The 20,830-nt window shown below is 48.9% G+C and overlaps 12 protein-coding genes across 12 annotated transcripts; 4 read left to right on the forward strand and 8 right to left on the reverse strand.

The window, feature by feature from the left end:
- Positions 1 to 242: 242 nt before the first annotated feature.
- K444DRAFT_607353 (uncharacterized protein) lies at positions 243 to 2,076 on the reverse strand. The gene is given in 5 exon segments (XM_024879160.1): positions 243 to 869; positions 908 to 909; positions 922 to 1,449; positions 1,501 to 1,792; positions 1,891 to 2,076. The coding sequence occupies 5 exon segments, from the start codon at positions 1,918 to 1,920 to the stop codon at positions 408 to 410; spliced, it is 1,314 nt and encodes a 437-aa protein (XP_024742844.1). The 5' UTR covers positions 1,921 to 2,076; the 3' UTR covers positions 243 to 407.
- A 272-nt stretch (positions 2,077 to 2,348) lies between these two features.
- K444DRAFT_607354 (uncharacterized protein) lies at positions 2,349 to 3,463 on the reverse strand. The gene is made up of 3 exons (XM_024879161.1): positions 3,176 to 3,463; positions 2,874 to 3,125; positions 2,349 to 2,824 (listed from the first exon to the last, which is right to left on the reverse strand). The coding sequence occupies exons 1-3, from the start codon at positions 3,437 to 3,439 to the stop codon at positions 2,417 to 2,419; spliced, it is 924 nt and encodes a 307-aa protein (XP_024742845.1). The 5' UTR covers positions 3,440 to 3,463; the 3' UTR covers positions 2,349 to 2,416.
- A 206-nt stretch (positions 3,464 to 3,669) lies between these two features.
- On the reverse strand, positions 3,670 to 4,564 carry K444DRAFT_158050 (uncharacterized protein). The gene is made up of 2 exons (XM_024870645.1): positions 4,369 to 4,564; positions 3,670 to 4,182 (listed from the first exon to the last, which is right to left on the reverse strand). The coding sequence occupies exons 1-2, from the start codon at positions 4,461 to 4,463 to the stop codon at positions 3,852 to 3,854; spliced, it is 426 nt and encodes a 141-aa protein (XP_024742846.1). The 5' UTR covers positions 4,464 to 4,564; the 3' UTR covers positions 3,670 to 3,851.
- Positions 4,565 to 5,221: 657 nt separating this feature from the next.
- K444DRAFT_624476 (uncharacterized protein) lies at positions 5,222 to 8,278 on the forward strand (the record flags this gene model as incomplete). Its single annotated transcript, XM_024882406.1, has 7 exons — positions 5,222 to 5,336; positions 5,379 to 5,524; positions 5,562 to 5,681; positions 5,731 to 5,997; positions 6,058 to 6,822; positions 6,882 to 8,047; positions 8,107 to 8,278. The coding sequence occupies 7 exons, from the start codon at positions 5,222 to 5,224 to the stop codon at positions 8,276 to 8,278; spliced, it is 2,751 nt and encodes a 916-aa protein (XP_024742847.1).
- Positions 8,279 to 9,332: 1,054 nt separating this feature from the next.
- K444DRAFT_518431 (uncharacterized protein) lies at positions 9,333 to 9,825 on the reverse strand (the record flags this gene model as incomplete). The annotated part of the gene is made up of 2 exons (XM_024873863.1): positions 9,333 to 9,732; positions 9,782 to 9,825. 2 exons carry the CDS (start codon positions 9,823 to 9,825, stop codon positions 9,333 to 9,335), a joined length of 444 nt encoding a protein of 147 aa, XP_024742848.1.
- A 245-nt stretch (positions 9,826 to 10,070) lies between these two features.
- K444DRAFT_639949 (AAA-domain-containing protein) lies at positions 10,071 to 12,477 on the forward strand (the record flags this gene model as incomplete). Its single annotated transcript, XM_024884441.1, has 3 exons — positions 10,071 to 10,121; positions 10,189 to 10,434; positions 10,489 to 12,477. 3 exons carry the CDS (start codon positions 10,071 to 10,073, stop codon positions 12,475 to 12,477), a joined length of 2,286 nt encoding a protein of 761 aa, XP_024742849.1.
- A 387-nt stretch (positions 12,478 to 12,864) lies between these two features.
- On the reverse strand, positions 12,865 to 13,735 carry K444DRAFT_639950 (putative cytochrome c; the record flags this gene model as incomplete). The annotated part of the gene is made up of 4 exons (XM_024884442.1): positions 12,865 to 12,889; positions 12,947 to 13,041; positions 13,100 to 13,290; positions 13,720 to 13,735. 4 exons carry the CDS (start codon positions 13,733 to 13,735, stop codon positions 12,865 to 12,867), a joined length of 327 nt encoding a protein of 108 aa, XP_024742850.1.
- K444DRAFT_158117 (uncharacterized protein) lies at positions 13,602 to 14,048 on the reverse strand. Its single transcript, XM_024870646.1, has one exon. It carries the CDS (start codon positions 14,003 to 14,005, stop codon positions 13,745 to 13,747), a length of 261 nt encoding a protein of 86 aa, XP_024742851.1. The 5' UTR covers positions 14,006 to 14,048; the 3' UTR covers positions 13,602 to 13,744.
- Positions 14,049 to 14,139: 91 nt separating this feature from the next.
- Positions 14,140 to 14,934, forward strand: K444DRAFT_517688 (uncharacterized protein; the record flags this gene model as incomplete). The annotated part of the gene is made up of 2 exons (XM_024873798.1): positions 14,140 to 14,493; positions 14,548 to 14,934. 2 exons carry the CDS (start codon positions 14,140 to 14,142, stop codon positions 14,932 to 14,934), a joined length of 741 nt encoding a protein of 246 aa, XP_024742852.1.
- A 59-nt stretch (positions 14,935 to 14,993) lies between these two features.
- K444DRAFT_639952 (uncharacterized protein) lies at positions 14,994 to 16,163 on the reverse strand (the record flags this gene model as incomplete). The annotated part of the gene is made up of 2 exons (XM_024884443.1): positions 14,994 to 15,617; positions 15,669 to 16,163. The coding sequence occupies 2 exons, from the start codon at positions 16,161 to 16,163 to the stop codon at positions 14,994 to 14,996; spliced, it is 1,119 nt and encodes a 372-aa protein (XP_024742853.1).
- A 217-nt stretch (positions 16,164 to 16,380) lies between these two features.
- Positions 16,381 to 18,293, forward strand: K444DRAFT_552372 (NAD(P)-binding protein). Its single transcript, XM_024876581.1, has 4 exons — positions 16,381 to 16,753; positions 16,967 to 17,507; positions 17,555 to 17,747; positions 17,901 to 18,293. Exons 1-4 carry the CDS (start codon positions 16,604 to 16,606, stop codon positions 18,049 to 18,051), a joined length of 1,035 nt encoding a protein of 344 aa, XP_024742854.1. The 5' UTR covers positions 16,381 to 16,603; the 3' UTR covers positions 18,052 to 18,293.
- Positions 18,267 to 20,423, reverse strand: K444DRAFT_639954 (arginine-tRNA-protein transferas-like protein 1; the record flags this gene model as incomplete). Its single annotated transcript, XM_024884444.1, has 4 exons — positions 18,267 to 18,634; positions 19,234 to 20,127; positions 20,295 to 20,339; positions 20,390 to 20,423. The coding sequence occupies 4 exons, from the start codon at positions 20,421 to 20,423 to the stop codon at positions 18,267 to 18,269; spliced, it is 1,341 nt and encodes a 446-aa protein (XP_024742855.1).
- Between the last annotated feature and the right edge of the window lie 407 nt (positions 20,424 to 20,830).

Below are 20,830 nucleotides of genomic sequence, written 5' to 3' on the forward strand. Positions count from 1 at the left end.
AAAATCAAAACTTTCTTGTTCAGGGGACCAGGCTGAGCTCGGCGCTGGCGGACCAGTCAAATCGGCACGTGGAATACCGGGAGAACTTTGGAGGCGCCACCAGGGGCTGCAACTTGCAAACTTGCAACTTTCGACTTGCAAGGCTGGGCTGGCAACTGTACTTTGATCTCCGCGCTGTGGCTGTGCACTCTTGGCCGCGAGGCTGACGGCTCGACTTTCAAGCAAGAAATTCACGATGTGACGGCCGTTCATACTTCCATATATTGTTGTGTAATCACGCGAGGTGTGCTGAAGTCAACACAGTTTGTCAAACCATGTGGATATCATTGGACTTCCTCCCTATGAACAGAATGGGCTGGGCTAAACGACATTTTCACTGAGCCGCCCAAGAGCAGATTTCCCCACAATCAAGACTTCCCGGCCAATTTATCATCTGCAATCTTATCCTTGGTGCCAACTGTCTCAGCCGGCTCAGGTTTCCGCGATTTGGGCTCGCCGATATTATCGGCCATAGCTTCAGCAGCAGCCTTCTTGAGTCTCTCCGCATCATCCATCTTAATCTCTTTTCCACCAACACGGTCCTTGGACTCCTTCTCGTCCTCGCTGTCTCCGAGGCTGAAAGGGTCATTATCAGTATCACCAATAGGGCTTGGGTCAACTGTTGACAGTGGTTGCCATTTGCTCTGCTTTCCCGATGGTGGGGCATTTTCCTTCGCAGGAGCGACCCTTGGAGAGTTGCCGTAAATGTCAATCTCCTCTGGTGGACCACCTTGGAAAGAGACCTTACGACCGTCGGAAGATCTTGGTGCAGCAGGGGTCGGCTTGAAGAGGTCAGGGTTTGCAAGAGGCCGGGTTGAGCGGCGGGCGGGTGCTATTTAACAATCAGATACTTCACAATAACGACTACGGAGCATAACTCACTACCATCAGGATTCAGCTGAATTCCTGCAAAATCATCACTGAGAACTTGAGGGTCAGCATCGTAGCGACCGTAATCACCACTTTGTCTTCCATCACCGCTTCTGCGACCATGATATTGGTTGCTTGAGCCGCCTGCGTTATAGCCCTGTTGGAATCCATCTTCATCCTCCCCGTCAATCTTCTTCCTCAAATTCGTAATCCATCCGTTGACTTTGCTTTGCGTCTCAAGGAAGCCTTTCTTCAGATTTTCTTTGATAATAGGAAGATCATCATCGAAAAAGGTACGGTTATCTTCTTCTTCATTGGGTCTCATACCAGTCTGTTGTCTGCGGGGTTGACCACCAGTTCCTCTGCTGGTAGAACGTGTACCATCTTCTCCATGGCCACCATAATGTTCGGCGAGTTGTCGAGCATATTGCTCATCGGCTTCGAGTTGCGACAGCGGCGTAGATCCCATTCGTTGAGTAGTTGGGCGGGGAGGCTGTGGAGGAGGTGTCGGCTCTCTAACAGCATCGGGATCAGACATGCCTGTTGGTAAATGTCAATAACGTATGTAAAGATTGCTATAAGAGAACATACCAAGCAGAGCATTGAAAGCAGGCTCGACACGGCCACCACTTGCTCTCAAGACGGCTTTGACGACAGCTGCATCGATGCTTGGGAACGCTTCCTTCAAGGTATTTTCGGCCTGTTGCTGTGGGCTGAGAGGGCGGGGAGGCTTTGCTGGCGCTTCTTCTTCAACCGTTGCATGCTTTGCTGCTGCCGGCGCATCACTGCCCAAAACACCAGACTCTTGAACCTCGTCGTCGTCCATCTCTAATGGTCTTGCTGTTGTCGGGGATTCAGCTCCTGTTCCTGTTGGACTTTTCATCTAGAGGTTTAGTTGTCAGTAAGCTTTCCCCAAGCATGCAAGGGCCAAATAGTGCATGAACTGCAATGTCCCAAGGCGGACAGGACGTATCAGCTTACTGGGCTATCCGTGGGTTTCGATGCAGACATGATGTTGTCGTTTCGAATCTGGCAACTTGTTGATCAATGAATGGACAATGCTCGTGAATGTGTTGTTATTCCTTCCGAAGAATGCCAGCCTCTTTTCTTATTCCTGATGCCTAAAGGTTTCGCTGCTCTGTACGTGTTTGAGCTTGTATATTCGCGAGCACTGACGACGCAGTGCGCCACATTCGATGTGGCTTTGAAATTTGCACGTGGCGCCGGAGTGGCGGTGCGCCTTGTGCTGCAAATTCAATGAACTCGGTCCAGTGTGACAATCAAGGTTCGTAGGACTCGAGGTTCTTAAAACTCGGAAGGGGAGGAATTTGATGATTGGGAGATTTTGGGAAATTCGAGGAGACTTCAAGTGTGCCATAACTGGAATCAACACTCGAAGGGAAAAGTCTCCGATATATCTATCCAGTTTGACTTGGGATGTTTGATTGAATTCATTTTTTTGTTAATGTCTCTTACTTCCAGGTCTTGCGGGTCAAAGGGTTTCTATTCATGGTCCACCAAAGTATCTTACAAGCAACCTTTCTCTATGCTGTACAAGGTTTGCTCTCCTCCGTAGTGCTCGACAAAGTTTCTTTTCTCTCCATCCCAGCTCATCATCTAGCAGCAATTGCGTATAAGCAAACACGCTTGCATCAAATAACGCCGGCTTATCATTGCCAAAGAACCAGGAGTCATCCCCAAGTAAAATAGAAAGCGCCTCGAATGCCTTATCCGCTTCACTGTACAGATCATCTGTGTCGATGATCGAGGTATGTTTCAGTAGCTCTGCTTCTGCCGCTGCTCGAAGTTGGTGTGATATTGAGGCTCTAACCAGAGAGTTTGAAGAAGTTGGTGAGACGTAGAGCGGGTAGGCCACGGCCGAGAAGTTCAGGGGCTCGAGGTACAACGTATAAAGCTTGGAACGTGTCAGAAGAGCTCACTAAAGAATTGGCTAGTATGCTCACCCAAGCATTCCGTATTCTGTGGTCAAGGAGAGATTGGTATGCTCCATACCGCATAGTTGAGGACTCCTCTACGTTGCCTCCATGTTCCGTTGCATACTTTACAAATTTATTCGAAGCAATAGGGACGAGTGAGTCTTGCGACGTATTTGATCCATAAATTGCTGGAAGTAGGAATGGCAAGGAGCCCGTAGGAGAGGAATGGTTATTCGATGAGACGAGACGGTGGTCCACTCCAGCGATGTTCAAGAAGGTCTGTACTTTCTTAGTCCACAGCTCGGAATCAGATTCTTCACCGCACCCACCTGCCATTTCAGACAACTCGGGTTGAATGATGGCCTCCCCGCTGCTGCATCTTGATCCTTGCTAAACACATAGAGACTCGGTATCCTCGCAGGCTTCGGGGCGCGTAACGGAACTTGATTCGGGGGATATGTCACAACCGGAACCAGGTCGAATAGCTGCTTCACCGGAGCCGGAATTGAGAAGAAATCTCGGACTTTCCTCGTTGATCTCAAGAAAGACGACTGGTCTTCAGCTACCTTTTCTGTGGCTTCCTTTGGCGGCATTGAGATGTGTTCGTTGCAGATTCTCTGATCATTGAAACGCGGCTTCATACGCGCGTATCGCCGAAAATCTGTGAGATCCAGCCCCTTTCCGGCGTAGCCAAGTGTGGAGAGAACGCTTGGGCTTTGACTGCAGGGTGGGGGTGGTGGCAGAGATTCGTGAGCAAGCCGTCATAGGCCGATCAACAACTGCTCCTGCATCTGCATTTCAGCCCACCGTGAATTTGTGACACCTTGATCTCATCGCACTGCTTCTGCCTGCTTCATCGAAAAACACCGCCAACAGAAAGCACTCTACGATACTAATAAACCCACCGATATCAGGCCATTATCGCGGAGAGAGTCTTGACACTTCATCCGGCGGCTGAGATTCCCCATTTTGCTGCAACCGTCTCACCGAGGTAACCTTCGGCCTTTACGTGAAGTAACTCATCGCACCATTTCCCTCGACTTCTTTCAAAACCGTCTCGCTGTCCTCGTCGCCATCGGAATCTGAACAGGATTCTTTGTCTCGGCCTCGCTCATACTTCGCCATAGCAAGGCTCGCACGCACAAGACCACCGATCACCTCCCCGATTGTACGAGATCCGTTTTGAACCAGCAGAAATGGAGGCGCCGCTGTCATCGCCATCTCTGAACGGGCCCTCCAAGAATCAATCTTCATACTTCGCCTCTTCAAACTCATCGTCGGCACAGTCAAGTGGGCCAACCTCAGCACCTCAGACGACACAACCACAACAACCCCCACAGCCTCCTCCACAACGACAAATACCTACGGACTCGGCGTCTCCTTTCCTTCGAGACTTCAACCTAGTAGCGGAGGCTGCAAAACGAGCGCAGATGGCGGTTCTTATGAGGGATCTAGAGGCAGTGGGGATTTAGTTCGGAAAAATTCTTCCAGGTCGTCGGCGTGGTGAGAGGATTTTGGATTCCCAAGATGCTCTTGGACAATGGCGACAGCTCTCCGAAGATCAAAGCGGGCTATGACAACAAGAACTATAAACAATGACAAATAGGACGAGCGCATGAGCGAGTGTTTGAGTAGCAGGATACAACATCTCTTTGAAGATTGGAACTCGTTTAGAAGGAAGGAAATGGCTGGGATGATATTGTCATTTGTGTGATGCAACGCATTTGTTGGCGTATTTCTAGGACTTTTGGATTCAGGCGTTCAGGGATGTCACATCAGCGCCACTTCTTTCTTGTTATGATGCCACCTGGCAATGGGTTATGTATAAGCATGGTTTGGTCAGTAACAGGAGGCAGCTGGAGCCTAGATCAAAACTAATGGCAGACTTATTGAATTTCGTCTTTGTTGTGGCTAGTATAGTTGCTCAGATCTTAGTATCTTCTCGTACCACCAATTCCGCGAGTGAAAGTGATAAGATGTATTCAAACTGCTCGAACTTTGAACCTGTGTTGATGAGTATGGTAGGATAGAGAGAATGGCAAGCAAGTTAAAGAAAACAACTGAAATATGCCACAATCAAAGGGCTCGACTCGACTCGAGTCATCTGCCTGGGGCCTAAACTTCATCATGTGACCTTGCCCAGCTAATGGCGCTAACGGAAATCGCTTTAAATCCCTCGACCTCCACTCCAATGTTCATCCCCATTCATACTCTCACGACATTTGTTCAAGGACATCCTTTCTTTACAAACACCACGCATGTCCTGCTGGTGTAGATTACAGGATCTTGATACCGTGCTGGCCAGCGCTTGCACGAGCACTAACCCTCTTTTGCGAGCAGGAATCACGATCATGGTAAGCTGAAAGACTTTCAAGATGGGGAAGAAGAAGAAATCGCTCGGTGCGAAGGCCAAGGGCACCAACACGGCCTCGAATTCAAAGGCCGCTCGGCGTGCAGCGAACGCTGCATCGAAGGAGGAGCGTCGTGCCCGTAAGTTGGCGCTCCGTAAGAGAGAGAAAAATGGATACACAGCAGATATGTGGGCGCAGCCAGCCCCGTCGCACCTTGTCGCCAAGCTAGATGTTCCAAGAGTGAAGTCCAAATACCAGTCATACTTCGAATTCGCCGCGAACCCGGAGAAGAAAGACAAGAAACTCGAATTCAAAGCAGACCTTCCCGTCTCCTCGTACTCGATCACAGCTAATTTCTTCATAGGTCACGAACGACGCGGACCCACCCCCAGGCTTTGTATTTGTACCTATCGGTGACCCGATATTGACCAACGCGTGTAAGGAGCTTTCGAGAGAGAAAGACGCTATGATATTCATCGTTTCGGTACGTCGCTCTCTGGTTGTGTGCCATCATCACTAAGCTTTACGTTTAGACCCAGAAGGAAGAGAAGTCGAAGATATCCGAACATATACATCGAACAGGGTACCATTTCCGTGAAGTTATCGTCGACGAAGCCCGTGAGATTGTTGGAGAAACAGTAGTAGTCTCGCAGCCGCGTCGTTATGGCGCCAATGAAATCGAACCAATTCCGGAGTCCCAAGAGGAGATCAACAAACAAGCAGATGCTGCCATCCGAGACTTGTTCCCCCGTATACCAAACACAGATCGTACAATGATCATAGAACATGCGTTCAAGAAGGTAAGTTTCGAAATCAAGGACCCTTTCTGCTGTCATTTTCCTGGCACTCATTCCTTTCAGGGCGCTATGTTTCATGGTGAGCCGACGGTTGGATTGCAGACCAACATTCCCTTGTCTCGCCGAGTGCAACTGGCCGTTCTTGCTCACATCAGGCACACTCATACAAGATATGACAAGCTACTTAGAGAGACGACATGGATGAATGCTAGAAAAGCAGTCGAACCGGTTTGCTTGGATGTTCTCGTCAAATGGCGAGGAGATGAGGAAACTGGTCGCGATCAGATGGATGAAATCATTCGTGAAGTTGTTATCATTACCGACTCTGAGGGAGAGGACGATAGCTCCGAAGACGAGGATAGCTCAGAAGAGGAAGGTGAAATTACCTCTGCTAGTTCCACGGAGCCACCAATGTCGCGTCCTCAGCAGTGGTTGCCTGAGCCAGTACAGCAAACAAGGCCACTGATCGTTTCGACTCCAGGCGCTACGGAAGATGAAGACATGGAAGAGCCAGTCTCGTCACGCACACGGACGAGGCCACAAAAAGATAAAAAAGCACAACGCGGCTTCAAGAGATATCAAGCGGCTTGGGAGGAGGCCGTGCATAGGCGTCAGGATCCGGCGTACCCGACCGCCCGCGCTCATAGTAGCACACCGTTGGAAGGAAGCATGACCAGGAGGCCTGGATCAACAGTGGCGTCGCCACATCAAGGTTTCCAGAGGTCCATGCAAGAGCCGACCACAATTCGTCCCTCGAATTTAGCATATGACTTTGGCAGGGATGATCAAACAAGATATCATGCGGACGCAATGAGCGCGACAAGACCAGTAAGTGATACAGATTTTGGGTACTCACATGTTACCATTCGCAGAACTAATCACTGTAGATCTCTTACTACTCACACCCTAGGGCAGCTCCCGGACCACCAACGCAGAGAAATGAGGAAATCGTAAGACCCCAACCTGATCGTTATATACACCTCCAAGACATCCCGGCACGTCTTGGCACTCCTTCCCGCCCAACAAGGGACCAAGGACTATCACAAGTAGTGAGAGGCTCTTCAGCAACGCAAGTTCTTCAAGATATGCTTGTCCCTTCTATTGAACCAGTTACAAGCGATGCTGCATTGCCGCGCTTGAACGAACCATTAGTTGTTCAGGATAGCATTAGTTACTCTCAGGATTCTCGTCCTCGACGAGTAATTGAGCAACGAGTGCATTCACCTGCACCACGACCTCGGGCTATCATCAATGATGGTAGTCCTCAGGTCAAGCGTCGTCGCCTGATTCATGAAGATGGTGCTGGCCACTTCAGACCTCTTCCATCGCGTGATTTCAGTCTCCATTCTACGCATGATTCTCATTTGACATCGACTTCGTCTGCTCATTCAGGAGAGTTTCTTGCACGACAACCCAGGCTATCTTCTCAGTCTACTCAAGGTTTGTTCAGGGATCAACCCACATTTATAGACCCTGCTGCAGCAGAGCGACTACCTGTATACGACGCGCCAGAGTTTGGATATTTCAAAACGCATCCAGGTTATTTGAGGAGGATAGATGACAGGCCTTCTATCCAAGCACCAAGCATGGGGCAAAAGTCAAACCCAGCCAAGGACAATATGAGTGAGGGTTCTTATTCTGGGAGACCGACCCATATGCAAAATCGGAGTGAGAAATGGGAGGTCGTTGAGCGTGATAGGCGTCCTCCGCCAGCAGAGTATAGCCGGGGAAGTCATATTCCGAGGCCTCTATCGCCAGAATTTTCTGTGTCTTCTCGCACATTATCTCATTCCTACGGTCCTAGTTCTGTGGTTCCAGATCAGGATCTCATCCCAAGTTTCTCTCAATCTCGGATTATTCATGCCGAGAGAGCACCTCAGAGCTTTGTCAATTATCGGAGTGTACAAGATCGTGAGGTTCATTCAACCCGAGGTGGTTTCACTATTCTCGCCGAGCGAGTACCTCAGAGTCATGAGGATCATTCAGCTAGGTCTTTCGCAACTATTCCTTCAGTTCGAGCAAGGTCTCCTGTGCGATACGTTGAGAGACCAGTGTAAGTGTTGGCATTCGCTACTTAGTCAAGAGCTGGCTGATGTGGAATTGTGGTTTTAGATATTACAAAGACGAATCACGCCAACCTGTTTATTACGAGGAAAGTCGACCTATTCCATGGCCTCTTGAGAGACCAGAGACACACTTACGAGGCCGACAATTACCGCCGGGAGAGGCACCGACACACGCCAGGACCGTACATCCAAGACGCCAAGTGATCGTGCTTGAATAACGGGCTTGAAACCGGAACGAAGGACAAGAAAGTTGAATCGGAACGGAGGAAATAAAGATCAAATGGATGGGAATGTATTAGTACGATCAAGAACTATGATGCAGAACATGTTCTGTTGATTAAGGTTTATGCTATGTCAATAGGGGAGGTTAGCTTGTTCGGGCGGGTGCATCAGGAAGGCGCAATCACTACGCATTCAATGGGGTCAGCATTTCCGGGCGTTAAGGCGAGTGCATCATGAGGACAGGGAAGCAAGCCTTACTCTGTGTTGTGCCAGTCTATATCATGGATTTCTCGTTGTCCTATTGTAGAGTACGATCATCAGAGAGTGTGCAAGCGCTATTGCTTCACATAATTAATGCCAGAAATGTCCAAAGGTTTAAGGGTTCGATCTCTAAATGTACAATCAGTGCTTGGACTTCCATCAGATGACTGGATCCCTGAATTTTCAAAAGAGCTAGGGACTTGTAAAGCATTGGGTCCCCAAATCTGCCACTCAAATCCCATTGATGTCCGGTGGTTTGGGTTCTTGATACTTGAATTTGAATTCATGGAGCAGTCTAACGGGACCTTTTTTTGCGGCATCTTATTGACACTGATAGATATCAACATGTGAATGTCCCAGGACTTTCTGTACATTGGCGTACAATACAAATGTATACGTGTGTCCACGATACTCACATAAGACGTTAACGAAAGGAGCCTTGACTACAAAATTGTCGATCTTGAATTGATTTCCGCTGAATTTCGTTACTCGTACACTAGTACACGTTTCTAGGGTATTAATCTTTGTTCAAAATGCTCAAATGCTCATATGTCGTAACGCCTCATAATGCTCCAAACAATTCCTAAGCCAGCATGGCTTGCCGCTGCTCCTCTCTTTGCTGTTGCCTGATTTTTGCTCTCACTTTGGTTGGTAGTTCCGTTGTTGGAACTTCTGGTAAAGGCACGCCGGTAACCTCTGCCTGAAGAGCTTCAAGCTCGTCCTCCACTTCGTCCTCGTCCTGATTCGATATTCGCCCACCCAACATCTCACTCACCTCCTACGGAATTATTAGCAAGTAAAAAGGCTATCAAGCCAGGAACTCACCTGCTGATAAGCAACGGCATCAGCCGTCTCTCCCATCAACTTCTCCACATGCTCTAGCCCACCCATTTCCTTATGAATCTCGTTCAGCACGTTCGTGCCTTGTTGTAATCCAAACACAACATCCTTTTGCACCAGAGCGAATTCCACACTGCTTGTCAACTTCTCCAGCTGCTCCAGCTGCGCATCCGTCTTCGCCAGTAAAGATTCTTGGTATTTCTTCCTCCGCAACGCTAATAGTGCTCGCGGTTTGTCCCCTTTTGCCAACATCTGCTTCGCTATTTCCTTTTCTCGATCCGTGAGAACTGTAATGCGCCGCTGATATTGATGTAACTTGTCGCGTTGATTTTTCATGTCCAGGATTGCTCTGACTTCAAATCAGCCAATTTGCTCGTTGCTAAAGGCAAGTAACGTACTTATCCTGGGCAGAGATCTTGTGAGCGCTCGCAGAGTTTCCCATTGTCGTCGCTGGCCTCCTTCAACGAGTCTGGAAGCGGGCATGTTGTCGCAAGCCTGGAACTTGAGGACGAGCGGTCGTCATCGAGGCTGCTCGCTTGCCAAAGGGGGTGGGGAGGGGTGCGATAACCGATAAGGCGGCAAGTCCCGGTGCATTGGGGAATTTTTTCCCGCTCACCGACACAAAAGCTCTTCCGCTGCAACGAAGCTGGGAATGTCACTTCTCGGGAACATCTATGTTCGGAGATGATGGTATCTCGAGGCCCAAGGCCAACCTTGACTCAGGGTCTAGATAGAGAGGTAACTACTGACGGAGGGTTCCGTGTTGGGGAGAAGTTGGGTAGGAATTGGTGCTGATCCTTTTCAGATCTATCAAGTAGTGCGCAAGCTGGCTGATGAGCAAGCCCAGCTCGAAAATGGTGGGAAACGCCTGACCGTCTCGAATGTCTACGACAGCATAAAGCATTCGAATTCCAGCTTGAAGCGCAGAAGCAAGAAACTGCTTGAGGACTCGATCGACCGAGTTCTGCTCGTGCTGAGAGAGGAGCAAGATGACAGCGAATCTCTGGATGGCGATTTTAATGGCTTGGAGGATCCCGTTCCACAATCGAAGGTTGGGCGTAAGTCCTCCGAAGTATGAATTTTAGTGCTAAGTGTAATCTGCCAGGAACAAAATATCATGAATAAGAGCATCACTCGCATGTGGGCAAAATCGACATCTGCTTCTGCGAACATGACCCCGAGAGAAGGAACCCCTCCACCCAATGGGACCATTACACCGATGCTGCCTATCCAGTCTCTGCAGAATGAAGGCACAGAACCTCCGGCAAAGACAGAAAGACAGGCAAATGGGGAGCCCAAATTGAAGCGTCGAAAGGCGGACTCGAGGAAAGAGGTGGATCGAACACCTCCTACAGATATCTCATTGGAAAATCTTGGAGGAGTGGACAACGTCATCGAGGAATTGAATGAGCTGGTGGCCATGCCTATGTTGTATCCGGATACATATATTCGCACTGGAATACAGCCTCCTCGTGGAGTGCTGCTACACGGACCTCCAGGCTGTGGGAAAACGATGATAGCGAACGCCTTTGCAGCAGAAATAGGGGTATCATTTATACCCCTATCGGCCCCCTCGTTGGTAGCTGGAATGTCAGGAGAGTCGGAAAAAAAAATTAGGGATATTTTTGAAGAGGCGAAACGAATGGCACCATGTCTCGTCTTCATCGATGAAATCGACGTCATAATGGGCAAGCGGGAGAGTGCTCAGAGGGAAATGGAGAAACGAATAGTGGCACAGATGCTCACGTGCATGGACGAAATGGCATTGGAGAAGACGGGTGGGAAGCCAGTGATCATTATTGCAGCTACGAATCGACCAGATAGCTTAGATCCGGCTCTTCGAAGAGCAGGCCGATTCAACAAGGAAATCAACTTGGGTGTTCCTAACGAGCTTGCTCGTGAGAAGATTCTACGAGCTCTGACCCAGAAATTGACGCTACCTGGAGATTTTGCATTTCGAAGTTTGGCAAAACTCACACCAGGTTTTGTAGGGGCTGATCTGAACGATGTTGTGTCTGTGGCGGGCACGGAAGCAATGAAGCGAATGATGGCGGTTCTGAAGCAACGTACTGCCACGGCCATGGATCTCGATACCTTATCCTCAGACGTCACACTTCCACCTTCGCTTCTCATACTACGTTCTCTGGTTTCCCATGCCGGCGAGTTCTCTCCCGACGGTGACTTCTCCATCACATACCAAGATTTCCTGACCGCAATCCCCAAAGTCCAGCCATCAGCCAAGCGCGAAGGATTCGCAACGATCCCAGACACAACGTGGTCACACATCGGCGCCCTCCACGAAGTCCGCGAGCAGCTCGAAATGGCAATCGTCGAGCCCATCAAGCGACCTGAATCCTTCGCTCGCGTTGGTATCACAGCACCAACAGGAGTCCTTCTTTGGGGTCCACCAGGCTGTGGGAAAACCCTTCTAGCAAAAGCCGTGGCAAACGAGTCCAAAGCAAATTTCATATCGATCAAAGGTCCGGAACTGCTCAACAAGTATGTTGGCGAATCCGAACGGGCAGTGCGTCAAGTGTTTGAGCGAGCTCGTTCTTCTGTGCCTTGTATCCTGTTCTTTGATGAACTAGATGCACTGGTACCGAAACGAGAGGACTCACTCTCTGAAGCTAGTAGCAAGGTTGTCAATACTTTGCTCACGGAGCTGGATGGATTGAGCAACAGAGCGGGGATTTACGTTATTGCTGCAACGAATAGACCGGATATGATCGATCCTGCCATGCTACGTCCTGGTCGATTAGGGACGTCGGTATTGGTAGACTTACCTACGCCGGACGAGAGAGTTGAGATTCTCAAAGCGTTGTACAAGAAGGCTCTACCTGCCGCTGCACAGAGTGAAGTGGATGGATTGGAGAGTGTGGCGAGGGATGTGAGGTGCACGGGATATAGTGGAGCGGATTTGGGCAATCTGCATCAGGCTGCTGCAGTTGCGGCGCTGAAGAGGGAGATGGCTAATGGTCCCGGGAGTGAGGAGTTGAGGATCCAGGGGGGTGATTGGGAGGTGGCGCTGGGGAAGGTGAGGGCTAGTGTTAAGGATGTCGGGAAGTATAGGAGGTTGAAAGAAAGGGGGATGTGAATTGGAGACTACTCAGCTGTGGGGATTTCAGTCAGTGAAGGTACTGACTCTTGTGCTTCCGGATATACACTGGTCTGGCCAATCTCGAACGAGCAAACTTTCTGACTATAGGTACAGTCTGGGACAAGATTTACATTGCCCTAGTCATAGAAGAAAATTCATACATCTTGGATGTATAACAATTTGAAAAGTTTCAAAATTTAAGATTCTATGCCCGAATTCCGGGACAGGTATCAGGTGAAAACAAGAGAATCACAGCAGGTAGCAACCTCCACCGGGTGCCGCAAAAATGGAGAAGAGAGAATCTGGAATTTGGTCGAACGCACAACCCAATGCTGTCTAACCTAGGAGTACAAGCTATCTAATCTATGAATACAATCCCACCTTCTACTTTGTCTCTTCGCGGAGGAAACTAGAGAATCGTTAGCTTCATGGCAATAAATTTGGATTTCTTTTTGGAAACACGTACGTGATCAGGTCGTTCCGGTCCTTGTCCTTCTTCAATCCACCAAATGCCATCTTCGTGCCAGGAATGTACTTTTTCGGGTTCTCGAGGTATTCGAACTATAACTCCGTCAGAATTGTACCACGTTTATTTTTGAAACTTGGAAGCACAACGTACCAGAGTGCCCTCATTCCATTCAATCCCCTTTGCCTTGTTGGCATCGGTGTATGAGAAGCCCTCGACTGAACCGGTGTGACGTCCGAACAAGCCGTGCAAGTTGGGGCCGATCTTGTTTCCTTCACCTTCGCCGAGGGTGTGGCATTGAGCACATCGTGTCTTGAAGAGGTTGGCACCCTTCTTTGCATCTCCTATATTGCGAAGCCTGTCAGCGAAAAAATTCTCTCTTGTTCGTTTGTAGCTGGAAACAGGATCTGGGCGCAAGTTGGCGGCAACAACGAAAATTGGAGGAAAGGATTCTGGGCTTTGGGGATGAAGTCTCTGTGCATGGGAGATGCAATGAGCCAGATCTCTCGGCATTCCATGCACGATCGGTCGTATCGTTGGAGCGGATGTTTCGGGGGTAGCGTGTATGGGTCGAGATAGTGCCCCTGGCGTCGACGACGATGAAAGAGCTGAATGTCATCGCAAAGAACATGCCAATATGCTTCGATATCCTCTTCACCTATGGCCAGAGTCTCAATGCCTTCGAAGCAAGTCGTACGACTCAATGGCATTCCTCTCAAGGTGACGTGATGCATTTTTTGCCAACTTCAGACGTAAAGGAAAAAAGTACGTACCGTCCTTGAAAGGCATGTTGTCTAGTTAGAACAGTTTATTGAGTTCGAAAGGGTGATATGTGCAAGTGAGCGTTTGTTGGAGTATGGGGGAGGAGTGTGAGATTTTGTTTGAGTCTTTTATGATTTTGGGAGAAGAGAAATTCTTGAAAGTCGGGAAAACGACAGCTGCTGTTGGCAGTAGCTTGCCAGGGATAGGACGCACGTAAGGCAGCACGGCCACAGCGGAGCGACGCCCAGGGCCAATGAAAACCTGAATATTGGAAAGCCAGACGGCCGTCAGCCACATGTGCGGCAAATTACGGAACGAGCTGGCTGTGTGCAGTTTTGCGGGTGGAGGTCGCCGTATAAGTATTTTAAGGCCTGATCGGAGAAGTGGAACAAAACCACAGAGCCCCTTCCTGGAGCCTCTCACTGTGCTCGATGCCTCCGACGACTTCAATCCCGCGGTTCCTGCTACCGCAGAGGAGCGCAATGTGGCGTACACGTCTCTCGATACCCGCTTCAACCTCCCACACGATGCGCAATGCCTCGAACCAGAAAAAGAACTCGAACTCGAAATCAAAGCCACTCGTGCTCGAAAAGCCTTCCAAGTTCACACCTCCATCCCACCCAGCTCAACTCCGTAAACAGGGCCCTCGATATCCAGGTCCCCAGTTATCCGATGAGGAGATAGCGAGGCAAACGACAAAGAAGTACCCGAATATGATGCCTCCGGAGGGGAGTTTTATGCATTGGTTTATGAACAACAAGACTATTCACATGTGGATTACGCTGGTACTTTGCATCCGATTACTGTAGCTTGAAGAGAGATACTAAATTGGTTTCCAGGGCACGCTTTTCACGTTAGCAGGAACTGTCTGGATCACAAACTTCAAGCGCAATTCTCCATTTGCAGATATGCTGCCTTCATGGACACAGTTATTCATCCACCCAATAGCATGTGTCCGCACGTTCATGGAAGTCTTGAAATTGGACTCCGAGCGCAGTACTGCGGAAACGATGGAACGAAGGAAGAGGAAGGTGGAGGATGTGCAAAAGCGGGCTGCGTACCGGAAAGCTCATGGCATGGAGACGGATGATTTTGGCGGATGGACCGCAAAGAGTGATGGACAGCTATTGGGCCCTGGCATGCCAATTGGCGATGCGGAAGGAGAACAGCCAACTGAGCAAGTGAGACCCAAAAAGCCGCTGAAGAAGTGGTTGGGAATTTGGTAGCCAACAAAATTCGACAGACTTCGAAGTCATGGGTATCTTGTCATGAAGAATCTGTACAACTAGCCCAACTCTACCGCCTCAAGACCCTCCAATACGTCCTCCGCAACGCCTCCTTGTTCTAGCACTTTTTTTATCATGGCAGCAATCAACTTCCTCTTGGCTCCACCTCTCGGAGGCTGCCAAACGCCTTCTTCATCCAAGGTCTCCCGCTGAGTCGATGTCTGCTCCGTTGTAGCAGCTGTACCTCCTGTAGCAGTGTTCGACGCATTCGGTACTCCAGGAGGCGTCAGCCTTGACGGTGGATCAATAGTCCTAACAGCCAACAATCTCAAATCTCTGCTCTTTCCAGCATCAATATCCATGCCAACTCCTCCAACTCCATGAGATCTCTCTCCAATTGAGACAGCCAGTACCACTTCCGCAACAGCAAGCTCCTCCTTGCACGGATCGAAAATAATGTTGTCCTTCACAGCCATAACTAGAAGCGTGACAGGTGGACGAGCACTAGTAGTTTCGGTAGTCCGTGGATAGAGAAAGAGAGAAGCTTCCCAGTCATCGTCGAATAGTGGATCCTCATCTTGCTCTGACTTTAACTTTGGCAGTCTTGTAGAAAGTAAAGCAAGATGAGTGGTGAGAGACAGCAGCGGCAGAGGATACGACAGTGGCTGCGAGAGCAACAGAATCTATCTCACATTAGCTTAAGACAAGAAGATTCCCAAAGGGTTGTAACTCACATCCAAATACAACTTCCAATGAAACCTCCTATTGATCCACAACCGCCTCGTAAACTCCCCGTCAGCAAGCAACGCCTCACTGATCATCGCCGCCAAGAAAACCGGCATCGGGTCATCATCTCTAAAGCCAGGAATCTCCACGCTCATCTCAACCCATTCATTCAACCCCTTCTTCTGTTCTGCCTCTTTCTCACTTCTCCTTGTGTCCTCATCTTCCTCGTCATCGTCGTCTCCGCCGATGTTCTGGTCTTGGTAGCTTGGCCGAGATTTCTCCACCTCTGCTTTGATTCCCACAATTGCTTCTGTCCCGTCGGCGAAACAGATACGCGCGCTACCATTTGTGCCTGGCAAGATGTCCGTCTCTGCGATCAAGGGTCGGAATTGGCTCGGTGTACGGCCATCAGGGCGGATTGTCGGGGTGAGTGAGAGGGATGTATGGAGGTATGAGAGCTCTGCAGGGCTCAGGAGAACCTGTTGGGTGGCTGATGGCGCCATCTTGACCTTGTCCAAGTCCCCTTGGCCCAGATATTAGAATGAGCAATCGAATTTGTATGTTGTACTAGGTTGTCAAGGAGTTCAAGGATGTTTATGTATAATCATGCATTTTCTCCCTTAGCTCGGCAAGGCTACGGGGACGCTAGTGCAAGGCTGATCCACGAACGACACTGCTCTTGGACAACATCCCATGCTTTCAACTTCTCACAAAAATTGCCTTTCCTGCGTTCCTTCGCCCTCGTTTCACTAGCACTTTCGGTTCCATCCGTCAAAGCAATGATTTGACATCATCTGGTACATTTTGGAGGAATAATTACCCCGCTACCCCTCCACAACTTCAACTGCCAGTCTCGGAGCTGTGTTATCTACAGCATATTAGCCAGGCAAGGCTGCAGATACGACGTACATGATTCTCAGTCAAAGCTTAAAGAGTCACCAAGATGTTACGAATGCCACAGGTCATTTTTAGGAATAAATTCCTTCTTCCTTCTCTTCCTCCTCCAACGTGCAAGAAGGTGTTGATCACAGGAGCATCAGGCGGTCTGGGCTTAGCAGCTGCGGTACATTATATCAATTTAGGCGCTTCACTAGTGAGTGCTTTCATCAGGAAATGGCTGAATTTTTCGCGCTAGCTTAGACTCCTGAGGATCCTAATTGCTCCTAAACACACTTGAAGATCCAGGTCTACCTCAATGTCCCAGAAAGCTCTAGATACATTGGTATTCCACACTTCTCAATATCCAGCATCCCTTTACGCATTTACACTCCATCTCTGCCCTCTCAACAACCCCTAACAAACCCAGGTAATCATCACCGCCCGCGATGCCTCAAAAGGAGAAGCAGCCATCGCCTCAATCGAAGCTCAAACCGGCACCGTCTGGAAAGGAATCGTCAAGCTTATGCTCCTAGACATGAGTGCCTTCGCTTCAACCAAATGCTTCGCCGACAAACTCAAATCGGAGATCCAAGAGATTGACATTGTCCTGCTAAACGCCGGTGCATTAAACACATCCTTCAACCTCAGATCAGAGGGGTATGAGGAAACGATCCAAGTCACAGTTCTCAGTACCGCGTTATTAGCTCTGCTTCTATTGCCGTGGGTGAAAGTCGCTGGGAAGGGAAAAGCGCATCTGGGTTTCGTGACGAGTGGGACACATCGGCGTGCAGCCATTGACACCTGGCCGAAAGACAATGTGCTTCAATGGCTGAGTAAGGAAGAGAATTGGCCATGCAGTATGTATGCAACAGCCAAGTTACTAGAGCAATATGTTGCGAACGAGATTGCGAAGTTGGCCGTAAACCCTTTTGGGGTCCCTGAGGTTATTGTGAACTCAATGTGTCCTGGTCAATAACCCTTCCACGATAATGAATTTTGCTGATAGTCAGCACAGGAATGGTGAAATCAGACCTCGGAAGAGCATATAAGAAGAATTATCTGCTCTCGCTGGGTGTAGATATTTTCTCGAATCTGGCTATGAAGACGACGGAAGGTGGTGCGAGGACGCTTGTTCTTGCAACGATGACTACGCCAGACGAGAATGGGAAGTATTATACGAATTACCAGTCAGATGAGGACTATAAGCTGTACGTTCACATCCCAGAAGACTTCAATCAGCTCTGTGAAACTAGCGGGGGGGAGGCGGGGTGTTCTCAGTGTCACTAGTTGAATGAGTGGTGCAGAGAATGACTATTTGGTTAACACTTGGTAGTTTTTAGCATGAACTAATCATATCACAGGGCTGTCCAACACAACATACTTGGACCAGAAGGACAGGAGATGCAGGCAGAAGTTTGGAAGGAGGTTTTGGCAATTCTGGAGGAGCAAGTCCCTGACGCGAGAGAGATACTGCACCGAGCGATGGCACAATACCCTTTGATGCGCCTCTGATTTAGTAATTGGCTCATGTTCTTGTAAATTTGTAATGGCGTGCGTCTTTCTCTTGAAATTATCTCGCACATTGATATCCTGACTTCATGATTCGTGATTCGTTTCTTCGTTGCCACCGCCATGCTTCGGTCGCAGTCTACTTTGCGATTCGTAATTGTTTGAAGAAGCCTTGGAGCAATCAGATCATCGTTCATCAAGTCTCCCGGTTTCCGGTGTTAACTGAAGTAAACAACCATATCTCCAGCAGCCTCCGCTCCTACAGCAGCCACCAGTTCAGCAATGATTCCCTTGATAGAACGCGTGCTCCCCATATCGCTCGTTTCCCAACTCACAAGGTCCCCAGTCTCTGCTTCTGTGTCTCGGACACGTATTTTGATGTGATCGAGGTCAACTTCAGCGAATATCTGCTCTTTCGTGAGTATGCCGGGGATTGATCGTTCGAAGATAGGCTTTTCGGGGTCTGGTACAGGTCCGTCTTCCTCATTAGATTGTCCATCGAAGTCTGGGTCATCCATATCCGTATCTGTGGAGTCGTCGGTTGGATTCGCAGGTGTTGGGGTTAGGGGCGCTACCGCCGAAGACGCTGAAAAGAAGCTTGTCAGAAATCTCCATGTTCTGGAAGTGTTTTCGAGTGTGCCAGCTGAGCAGGGGGATTGCCGGATGGAATGGTTCAACTCGAAAGGAATATCGGCGTTGATATTATAGATGTTCCAACTTGGAAGTGTGTCAACAATCGGACTTCCCAAATGAACCGACTCGCATTCTGGATCTCTTATTACTTCGTCTGGTGCATCCTGTAACGGAGATTTGACGTTGGTATGCTTCAACAACGCGGGAGGATTATCTATAGTTCGGTGGGCTCTATTCTGACTTTTCCAACTTGGAAGGCATATCAATCAAATGTCCCGACCATCGAGAGGATGTTGCAATTGAAGATACTTCAAGAATTAATGTCCGACATTTAGAAGAACTGAACTCAGAAACATCGGCGTTATTTCCCATGTTCCAACTGGCTCGGGACATATCATAACCAGACTTTTTAATGTTTTGGGTTGGGAAGAAAAGCGACATTAGGGCCGTGCCAAACTCCAAGACGGACGGGAAGGTGGACGAGTAGAGATTTATGATTTTCCAAATGCAAAAAGTCGGACACAACGTAAATAGGACAGCCTCGGGTCTTACCTGCTTGTTCAAGTGAAAGGCTCACAAACTTCTTGCTATCCAGCCTTTTCTTCATCTCGTCGTCCAGCGGATCCCAGTTGTAGGACCCAGGATCCAGCATGTACTGAGGCGTGTAGTCTCCTTTGTATCTCATTTTGACACAGCTGTGGATGTAGAATCCTGCATACCACCACTTGTATCCTTCTTCCTTTGCCAAGGCAATTTCTCTTAAAGCACCAACTTTTCCAAGGCCATGCTGATGGACAGATTCGTGATAGATAAAGTACACGGCACTAACGCATTGTGGAAGGAGATCAAGTACTCCAATGGCGACAAGTGTCCCGTCGATTCGATAACATTGATGGTATGATCCCAATCGGCGTTCCCGACCATCAAACTTCTCTGCTGACCGAGGCAGTGGAGAATTGCAGAGGAACTTCTTGAAGCCCGGTCTCGATATTCGGTGTGGAGGTTCATGGTGAACCAGACGTTGATAGTTCTCGAACAGGACATATTTCTCCTCCGTGAACTCATCCGGCTCGAGCGTGACTGTCAAGGAATATGAAGGCTCAGGCGGGGTTTTCAGGTGTCCCTTTTCGCCTTCATGAACCCGCTCCACTAAATCAAAGTCGGTGTTGCGCTTCTTGGCTTGCTCGCGTGACCTAGGATAGAACTTTGCCGTGTCTTTGATGTAAGAATCGCCAAGGATATGCTTGTTGAACCGATTCAGAGCCTGCCGTTGATCTTTCGAAGCATGGAAGAGCTCGGAATCGAGACGAATTGTGTATTGAGGGCAACATGATGCCAGCTGGTCAGGCTTGTAGAGCAAACTTCCTGACCTTCTCCAACCGCGATTAAGTAGACATTGATAGAACCCAGTGCTCAAGGAGGTTGTCGATGCGTAATATGAAAAGCCTAAGCAGCCAAAAAGTAAATATTGGGCAGAAACTCGGGTAGAAAAAAGTTCGATGCCCTGCAGAGAGCCAAAATAGGGGAAAATTCCAGTGCAAAAAAGGACAACCCGCTAGAAACCTGAGACCAGGTGACAAACGGTGTGGAAGATTTACGTTTCTGTGACCTACTTCCAGATTTGCTGTGGCAATAGCCACAACTGTTGTTGCTGTATCCTGTCCACTTTTCAGCAATTATATCCAGTGTAATTGGGTTGGCTGCTCACCAATAGGGCTCAGGAGCGAGTTGATTTTGTCCATAAGAGCGGTAAAAATGAGTGATTCCACTTAAAACTCACTGTCTCCTTCCGCAACTTTGGATCGCAGAGAATTCGCAAGAATAAAGTAAAAAGATTTGTAAAGAGGGCAGAAGCAACTATTTAACATAAGCTCGTCTCCCTGTATACGGGCTTGCATCTGTTGTGCTTCACAGTCGCGAAAGTGACGTCGATATTTTGTCCTTGGTTGAGAAGGACTAGGCCCGCTAAATTGTGCAGCTTTTTCTTCCACCGCAAGAGTGCCCGGGGTTCCTTTCGCACTATACTTGATTTGGACTACTGACTGATCTCGATGAATCTCGCTTATGTCATGCGTAGAGAATCAGAGAACGTCTGATTTATGAGACCACGACCACAGTTATCACGGTATCACAATTGTGCTGCCTCCAT

The sequence above is a fragment of the Hyaloscypha bicolor genome (genome assembly GCF_002865645.1).
Source record: "Hyaloscypha bicolor E unplaced genomic scaffold K444scaffold_15, whole genome shotgun sequence".
In the NCBI taxonomy this organism is placed as follows: domain Eukaryota; kingdom Fungi; phylum Ascomycota; class Leotiomycetes; order Helotiales; family Hyaloscyphaceae; genus Hyaloscypha; species Hyaloscypha bicolor.